Here is a 10378-nt window from a genome sequence, read left to right on the forward strand (position 1 = left end):
AAGCTTTCCAAGTGATTCTTAAGCACGCTCAAGTTTGAGAACCACAGACTCCTAAACCTGTCTGGTCATTTAAAAATAGTATAGGAACAGAAATGCTACTTGATAATTTACTGAGTGTTGAGTAATTCAGTTTTTAAGTTGATAAGAAAACATCATAAGTCCCAACCTCAACTGTGTTTTTTTTAGATGTGGACTGACCAAATCTCGTTTATTGTGCTTATCAGTACCAACTAGATACAGCCTACTGGAAAGCAGCATTGTAAAACTACAACCTTGAGGTTCACTTCAAATCCTGGTTCTGCCAGAAAACATGCTAATTTCGTCTCTACGGTTCCTTCCCTAAGATACAGACATAAACCCAAAAAGGGTTGAGAGTCATGTGGGACTCTTGGGGGTGAAATGTTTAGTGACAGAGATTATAGCACAGAGTTTGGTGCTTCTTCCCAAAGACTGTGCAGGCAGTAGCGGTAATTTGTAGCCCTAGATAGATTGATTCTATCTAACTGGGGGTAGTGGAATAGAGGAAAACATTAAAGGGTGGACACAGAACTAAGAATCCCCTTCTGAAGGAAAAAATATGAAACCTCTTGAAAAAAAAATTCAAGTTTTACTATGGACCAAGGACTTAATGAAGAACTGATTGGTGTAGTTTATACAAGTGCTTAGTAATTGGTTTGGCCCCAAAATATGTGCCTTGATTCATTTCTGATGAAAATCCAGGGAAAGGGGAAAAGAAACCCTAGAATTGATATCGGCTCTGTTATTCTGGATTAGTATGGATGAAGATACTGAATACAAATGTTGGATGCAAATCTCCTACCCTCAAGTTGCAAACAGTACCAACACAGACAGAATAGTAAGCCTTTAGTGTACACAGACTTCTCCTAGAGAGCCAAAGCGTTTGGGGGCACTATCTAAAGTTGACGGATCATGCCACTCCATATTTCCTTGGAGTACAGGGAAAAAATACTTCTCAACGTATGAATTTCATATTAAAATACATTCATATCAAAAAAATAACTTCAAGTTTTGAGAAAGATGTCCTGCTATCTGACCTACAAAATCTAGGATCACCTTATCCATTGGCCAGTAGTTAGTACATGCATACAAAACCATGCACGTACCTAAAATCACAACTGGTTTCACATGATTTGTTTGGGAAATGGAAGGCAACCAACTATTCTTTGCTTTAGAATAGCCTCAAATATTATACAGCAGAAATGAAAGATAAACTGCATTAAAGCAAAATTTAAATTCATCACAGAAAAACCTGGAAAATCTATTTAAAATAATGAATTAAAAACCACGAAAAAGAATCACTATTTACCCCCATAATATGCTGAAATAAAAAAAAAACCATAAAAAAAGACTCACTATTAACATTTTAATATGACATACAAAGAATTAACATTCTTTTTCCTATATGGTTTTAATTTCTCTTTTTCACAGAGTAATAATATAATTTATAGAATGCTATAGCCTAAATAATAGGAGAAAGCTTAATTTAAAACTGAATAGTTAATTCAGTAGATTGTTATATAATGCAAAATACAATTTTATGAAATGATTCCGAGGAATGTTATTTTATAACATTAAATGGAAGTAAAGACAGTTAAAAAATTATACAGCATAGGCCCTTAAATATTTGTACATGTTTCCAAACTCACAAATAAACCCAGAAGTCTTTAGGTATAGTAACAAAGGCAAGTATTAAATAATCTTAATGAAAATTTTTAAAAGGTAAAGGATGAGAGAAAAAACAATACTGAAACTCTAAAATACTAAAAAAAAAAAAGCAAAAACAATTACTAAGTAACCACGAAGCCAATGCACTGTAAATACAACATAACAGGCATTTTTGTTACCCTTTTACCTTTATAATCTTGGAACCTGCAGCCTCAAGGCCACATGTAGTCCTCCAGATCCCCAAGTGCTTCCCCTCGACTGAATCCAAACTTCACAAATCCCTTTATTATAATATAAAGTTTGGATTCCGCCAAAAGGCTGCACTCAAAGATCCAGAAGGCCACAGGACTGGGCTATTAAATTCCAAAACATACAAGTGTACTGAGATAAGACATGACTGAACTGACAATATGGATATAATAACATGGATTTTTTATTTGTCTAGAAAAACCCTGATCTCGTATACATACATTTATTTATCCACAAATTCCTTCTGTATGAGCACCATCTAGTGGCCAAACTGTATGCAAACTCTATGAGCTCATTTTAGTACACCAGGTCCATCCAAAACAGATAAAATTCAACATTTTAATATGTTCCAGAGATGTAAGAACAAAAATGATTTCAAAAAGTGCTCATTATATATTCAAAACAGGAAAGACTCTATTACTGTAGCATTCAGTTCAAAAGGTGTATATTTAGTTATGACCATTCTCCTGCCACCCACCTTACTCACAGTTTTTGAAAAACTACTGAGAGATGCTAGTGATTTCATTTTAGAGTATTCTGAATACTCAGTAGATGAAATATGTGCTGGCTAAGAGATATACTTACTTCGCACAATTGTCCGCTCATCTAACCTGTTTTCTCTTTGATTTCAAGTCCCTTTTAACAATGTTTACTTTCCACATACCAGTTTTAACATAATCTTCCTTGCCACTGAAGACAAACCAAATACGAATACTTTTGTTTCTTCAATGCTCCCTGCAACCTCCCATATACCTAATAATGTACCTATTGTCCTCCTTATCACTTCATCTAGATTTCAATCTATTTGGAAAAAGGCTGGGGTTTTGTTTGTTCAACTCCCGATTTTGACCGCTTTTTCTAATTCCCAGTTTTCAGTTTTAGAAATCTTGACACTATTACTATGCAATTCCAAAATTTACCCACTACATCCTTCTCTGTTAAATCAGGATTTTTTACCAGTATACCTAAAATTTCTTTCTTGTGACTCTTCTCAACACTGTCAAGAAAGTTTTCCTTTCAGAATCTTAAATCACAAAATCATAATAACCTTTACATTAAGCCCTAAATAAAGTAACGCATTGACTATTATATTTCATTATTTCAGTAAGGAGAACTACCACCACCACAAGAATCTAAAAGATTAGTTCACAGCATGTTTCATGCTGGCAAACCCTTCATAGGGCCACTCATCAGCTCAAGACAGAGATCCTTCACACCTTGCCCCCATTTCCTAATAAGCACCTTAAGTAACAGCAATAATATTATAAACTTTCATACAGTTTCCTCTGATTATCACCCTCCTATCGCATTTATTTACTTCAGTAACTGGCTCCTCCTCTGACTTGACATCTTATACACATCCTTTAACACCTTGTTCAAATATCAACTTGCTTTTTTCAGAACACTCTAAGAACTTAATTTCTCCCTCTATTTTTTCTCCCTCTATACTGTGTTATAAACTATCTTTCTATAAAAAATACTAATCATTGAAGTCTAACAATGTTACTAGCATATGTTTAATAAATGTTTGCTAAATTCATGTATTGCTTGACAAACAAAACTAATATTCTAGCAGCTGATTTTTAAAGCATCTATTAAATTTTATTTTTTACCATTAGCTTCTACCAGAATTGTGAAGACTCAAGCAGTGCTTAATTTACATTCAACTCAGCAAACCACTATTATTCAAAGATACTTTTCCAAATCACAAAAATAATAATTCACCTACCGAGTTCTATGTACAGCATAATACTAAAAGTGGGAAAGTTCCATATGTTAGTTTTTATTTTTAAAAAGAAGCTGCCAATAGGATAATTAACACTACATTTTAAATAAAATATACTTCATTGTTGAGCTTATAACATTTTTCTGGTTATTAAAAAAGTAAAATAACAAATCATTAAAATTTGCCTTCTTATTCCAAAATAAGTTATTTTTCTTCAATTTTGGTTTTCCAACAGAAAGTTAAAGGAACCCTAACCATTTTGCCATTATCCCTACCTACTCCTATCTATTCCACCCTCTTAAATAATTATTTCCTGAGGTACCTGCCGAAGTAACCCTATAAATGAAATAGGGGAGGAAGAAATTTCCTAAGCAGGACAGCCTTATAATAATTCTTAAATTACAATTGTATCAGAACACAATCTGTCAAAAGGTATCAAGAACTTAAAAAAATGCTCATATGCTTTTGACCCAGTAATTTGACTTCTGGAAATCCATCCAAAGGAAATACCGAAATACTTTTTATGTCCAAAGATTATTCATTGCAGCTTTCTTTGCAAAACAATTTTAATAAAAATGGAAGTAACAAATATCAAGGATCAGACATGTTCATCAAATTATAGTACAAATATACTATGTAATATTATGCATCAAGTTTTAAATTTTTAAAGTTTTAAGTTTTTTAAAACTTGATACACAATATTACATGGGAAACATACAAATGAAAAAATGTATATAACAAGTTTATAATAGGAAAAAAAGTGTAATTTAGAAATAGATGAAAGAGAATTTAGATAATTTCTCTTATTGGAAATGAAAATCCTCATCAATTCAGTTGCCAGATACAAATCAGACAGCAGACAGGCAAAAGGGGGTGGGAGGTTGGGGGGACAAGTTGCTTTACTTAATAGTCCCGGGGGATTATTTGTAACTGCTTCAGAGACTGATGTTGTTAATATCTAACAAAAGAAAATAAATTGAAAAAGAGCAAGAGAATATGAAGATGGTCAGGTTTTCAGTTGCTTCTCAATGAGACTAGTTACCACAGTACACTAGGATTCCAGATCATGCTAGTACTTTCTTGGTCTTACCAGAATGAATCAACAAAGGTTTACATACAACTGCATAGAGACTGTCACTCAACTAAGGCAACCATAAAATGCCAGCAACTGTTGTATATCAATTTCAGAAAAGATAAAATGTAAAAAAAGGATCTTATAACTGATGATAAAGGATATTTTAATTTTAATAACATACTCCTTTAAATAAGCCTCTGTCAAATTTGTCTTTAAAAATCTGTTGGGGACATAATCCTTTATCATGAAATTAACAAAAAGCAACTGCATGCAAAGAAAAAGAGAATTTTAATGCGGATACCGAAAGAATCAGGTAAAACTGACTGCATTTTTATACAGTGAGGAAATTAGGGAAAAAATGAATCAGATTAAGGAAGCAAGTGAGAATCTTATGAGAGTAATAATGCTTCCTATCAATACTGGAAATAATAAGCCTCACTCGAGAATGAAGATTTGAGAAATGTCAGAAATTTACTTTAAAATACCTCAACACAGGCTCATGCCTGTAATTCCAGCACTTTGGGAGGCAGAGATGGGAGAATTGTTTATGGCTAGGAATTCAAGACCAGCCTGGGCAACTTAGCAAAACCCCATCTCTATAAAAAATTTTAAAAATTGGCCAGGTGTGGTGGTGCACACCTGTAGTCCTAGCTACTCTGGAGGCTAAGACAGAAGGATTTCCTGAGCCCAGAAGTTTGAGGCTGCAGTGAACTATGATCATGCCACTGCACTCCAGCCTGGGCAACAGAGTGAGAGCCTGTCTCTGGAAAAAAAAAACCCTCAACACAGCATGGTAGTAGTTGTGGTGGTGGTGCAGGAAAATACCTCAACACAGCACAGTAGTGATAGTACAGTTATCCCTTGGTACACTTCGGGTATTGGTTTAAAGATTGCCCAAGTATACCCAAATCTGTGTATATCCAAATCCACGCATGTGAAGTTCTAAAATTTGCCCTGTATCTACAGAAGGTTGACCCTCTGTACACTTGGGTGTTTTCAATCCACGTTTGTTTGAAAGAAATCTGCATATAAGTGGACCTGTGTAGTTCAAACTCATCCAAAGGTCAATTGTATTAGTGGTAATGGTGGTGGTGCCATGTTTCTCAACTTTGGCTGTAGATAAGATACATGTGGGGTGCTTGTAAAACTCTCAAAAGCCAGTCTGCACTGAAATTTACATCCCAAGACTGACCAGCTAGTATTTAATTACAAAAGTTTTATTTAGAGATGGCTGCTATAAGATTTTTGTCATATTAATCTTTTTTTTTGAGACAGAGTCTCGCTCTGTTGCCTGGGCTACAGTGGCATGGCATCAGCCTAGCTCATGGCAACCTCAAACTCCTGGGCTCAGGTGATCCTCCTGCCCCAACCTCCCACGTAGCTGGGACTACAGGCGTGTGCTACCATGCCCAGCTAATTTTTTCTATTTTTAGTTATCCGGCTAATTTCTTTCAATTTTTAGTAGAGATGGGGTCTCACTCTTGCTGAGGCTGGTCTCGAACTCCTGACCTCAAGCGATCCTCCTGTCTTGGCCTCCCAGAGTGCTAATGTCATATTAATCTTTGATCAACACCAAAGGTTTTCCCAACTGAAGTGGGCTTTCCTTGATGAAATTAGTGGCTTATTAAATAGCAATATGGGATTTCACTGGTGAAATTCATAGTATTTCAGTTATATACACTAGCTAAATTAATCTAGAGACACAATCTATCCTTGCATAAAGGAAAGAGAAGACTCTGACAAAGCCTATACCCTTAGGGAAAACACCTTGGGTTTAATCCCTAAAATATCTGGAGATTCTGGGTTAACAAAATCTTGACTCTGGAATATTATTTTATCCGCCTAGGGTGAACATTTTATTCAACAACAGAGAGCTGGGGCTTCATCATATTTAAAGAAGAGGCTACATAAAATATTTTATGCATGCTGGCTGATTGGTTAAATGTCTGTGTCAAAATCCACATACATAACAAAGTAAATAAACATCATACCAAAGAAAACACCTACCAAAAACTGAAGAGTTGGCCATGTGCAAATTGGTTTTGGTTAATTTGTAACAATGAGAATGACCAGAAATTCAAAACATCAGAAACAAAAGAATTATACATATCTTGGGAGGGGTTTTGGACTAAATAAATAAATAAACCAGATCAATTCAATCAAGAGAAAACAGGCATAGGCTGACAAGAATAGCTTATACAACAGGAGGAAGTACGTGGGCTTAAGCGTTCTAAGGTTCCTATATTTATTGTTCAGAATAAGAGTAAAAGAGATTTATTGACTTTAGACTTTTAAAAGTTAAATATGTGTATTAAAATTTCTAGAATAACCATTAAAGGAAGAGAAAAAGAATTAATAGCTTCCGAACTAGTAAGAAGGGAAAATGAACTGAAAAAATACAATCCAAAAGAAAACATGAAAGGAATAAAGTCTCTAATATTTAAAAATTAAGAAACACACTTCTAAATAACTCATGGGACAAAGAAAGAAAATCACAGAGAAAATAACATGTTAGAATAATAATACATATTAAAACTTGTGGGATACAGTTAAACTGCTATTTAAAGGAAAGTTTACCAAAAATACTATTAGAAAAGAAGGCTGACAATCAATGCAATAAGCAACTGACTGAGGAAACTAGAAAAAGAAACAAAATGAACTCAAAGAAAGCAGCAAAGAAAAAATAATAAGAGAAGAAAGAAAGGGGAAAAAGATAAAAGAACTGTCTCTGCCACTAACTGGCTACTAATTTTTTACTCTGCATTAATTCTCATTTAGATCCCCAAGGGAGGATCAGATTGCTTGTATCAAACATAATCTTTAATTGATATGTAGACTATTCCCTTCATGTACATTTATGTTCACATATATACATATGCATATATACATATGTGTATGTATGTACATAAACATGTATACACGTGTGTGTGTGTAAAAGGAGAATGGGGGGTTGGGGTGGTGGCACAGATGGGGTAAAAACACAAGGGAATTTTTTTTTACAAAGATGTTTCTTTGAAAAGACCGTCTTTGACACTGATCATCTTTTGGCAAGAATGATGAAGAAAAAAAGAGGCAGAAATAAACAATATTATAAATTTAAAAAGGGCCATGCCTACATATGCTATAGACATCGAAAGATAATAATACAGTATTATCAATAATAATTTGAAAATACATATGAAATGGAAAATTCCTAGAAAAAAACAGCCTAGCAAAATCAACTTTTAATAGAAAATCTGAATAGTACTATAATCATTAAAAATTTTAACCAGCAGTATGAAATCACCCCTCAAAGGGAATTACAAAATCCAGGTAAGTTTTACTAGTAAGAAATGATCCTTATTCACAATACATAGAACCAAAAAAGGATTAGTATTCAGAGTACATAAAGAACTACAAATCAGTAAAAAGGATGATCCAATATAATAACTAGCAAAAGTCTTAAATGGGCATGTCACAGAATAGGAAACCTGAATGACCAATAAATATATCCCACTTCATTAGTAAACAGGGAAATTCACATTAAAATCACAATCAAAACCAAAACAATGGCAAAAATAAGAATACCAAGTATTGATGAAAATATAGATTAATTAAAAACTGTTATATATGCTACTGAATATGGAAATTTTACAACTACTGAAAAACAACCTGGCATTGTCCACAGAGATGTGTATATATAACCTGTGTTTTTTGAAGCACTTTTTATATTAGTAATAAACTGAAAATAAATCCATATCCATCAAAAGTAAGATAAACTGTAATATATTCATAAAACAGAAACCTCTAGAGCAGTGAAATTAAATAAGTCTCAGGAATATAATATTGAACAAAAAAACCCAGCTGAATATTATACACAGTACAATTGCATTTATATAAAGTTTAAGATATGCAAAATAAACAATACATTGATTAGAGATCTAAATATGTGGTAGAACTTCATGAGAAAGAATAAATACCAAATTTACAATTGTGGTTACTTCTGAGGAGAGAGATCATAGGATCAGGGAAAGTGACATAATGGATTTAAAGGTAATGTTAATGCTCTTTTTCTGTAGCAACTAATATTTAAAACAAATGTTTAAAAATGTTTCAGTGTATGGTATTTGAAATACAATAGTTATTTTCTTTATGAGAACTTTTAGATAAAGACAGAATCACTGAATAAAATTCATTTATAAAATATACTTTTTTAAAAAATAAAATGATTTTGAGGCTGGGCAGGTGGCTCACACCTGTAATCCCAGCACTTTGGGAGGCCAAAGCGGGAGGACCGCTTGAGGCCAGGAGTTTGAGATCAGCTTGAACAACATAGTGAGATCTGTCTCTACCACAAAAAAAATAAAAATAAAAAATAAAAGAAAAGTATATTTTTGGAATACCAATGAGTACCATGAAATTCCCTATAACTATGAATCTAAAATCAATCGGGGGTGAGGGGGAAGGGGATGTTCACGAAAGAAAAGTTCTGAGCATGAGCTACAGTTATAACAAAAGTAATATGTACTTCATAGCAGTAACATAGTTATTATCCTACCTTTATTGGTGAAATATGAGAGTGAGAAACAAATCCATGGACATTCTCAATCTCCGACAGATTCTTCTCTGAGACATGAACCAATTCTGGACCTATCACCTCATTAGTGATTTGTGGGGAAATGTGCTCTTGAGGAGGTGTATCTTCATCCTGATAACGATATTTCTGTAAAGTAGAGAAAACAAATATGAAGAAGCCCTGAAAAGCAAAGTGAGTTTACTTCAAATCATGGTTTTCCTAACTAGCAAAATACTCAATAACAATATGAAAATTGTTTTTATGGTTTAATATATCAAATCTGAGAAAAATAATATTTTATTTTAGAAGTGATGCCAGTAATTTAATAACATGATTTAATCTGATTATTAAAAATAATCCAAAGCTAGATGATAAAGAAACCTAAATACTGATTTGCCCATTTCTTACCTAATGTTAGCTGAACCATATATCCTCTAAGATATGAGCTATTTAAATGAAGTCAATTTGAAAAGCCAAAGTTATTCAGCTAAATTATTCCGGTTTTCTTTTTCAATTAACTTGTATAAAAATGACTTAAAAAACCAGTCATTTCAATTTCTAACTGAAAATTACTCCAGTTGGTAATAGAATTTTTCTTTTACCTACAAAATAATGTCTCTCTTCTCTCACACACTCCTATGCAATTTATTTTTAAAAGATCAACCAATATTTGAGAACCAAAGCTACCTCACAATATACACAAAAATAAATTATAATTATAGGAAATAGGAGAAAATATAGTGCATGTTTCTCAACTCAGGCTGAGAAAGTCGATGCATAAACAAACCCAAAACAAAATAGAACATTGTCTTTCCTATCACCTCCAAATAAACCCATCCATAAGGAAAAGGAACAATAGAAAAAAAATTTTCAACAATAAACGAACGATTATTAGCCACTATAAGCTGCTCTTGTAAATGGTTTTGTTTTTTTTTTTCCTGAGACAGAGTCTCATTCTTTTGCCCGGGCTAGAGTGAGTGCCGTGGTGTCAGCCTAGCTCACAGCAACCTCACACTCCTGGGCTCAAGCGATCCTCCTGCCTCAGCCTCCCGAGTATCTGGGACTACAGGCATGCGCCACCATGCCC

The 10378-nt window shown here is 33.6% G+C and overlaps 1 protein-coding gene across 5 annotated transcripts in view; it reads right to left on the reverse strand.

The window, feature by feature from the left end:
* DLG1 (discs, large homolog 1 (Drosophila)) overlaps positions 1-10378 on the reverse strand; it is a 277439-nt gene that overhangs the window by 172763 nt on the left and 94298 nt on the right. For all 5 annotated transcript variants that reach the window (XM_012641549.1, XM_012641542.1, XM_012641557.1 and 2 more), the window contains one exon: positions 9274-9438. In XM_012641549.1, coding sequence (XP_012497003.1) covers positions 9274-9438 — 165 coding nt within the window. The remainder of the gene's footprint in view (positions 1-9273; positions 9439-10378) is intronic.

The sequence above is a fragment of the Propithecus coquereli genome, unplaced genomic scaffold (genome assembly GCF_000956105.1).
Source record: "Propithecus coquereli isolate 6110/MARCELLA unplaced genomic scaffold, Pcoq_1.0 Scaffold10, whole genome shotgun sequence".
Classification (NCBI taxonomy): Eukaryota; Metazoa; Chordata; class Mammalia; order Primates; family Indriidae; genus Propithecus; species Propithecus coquereli.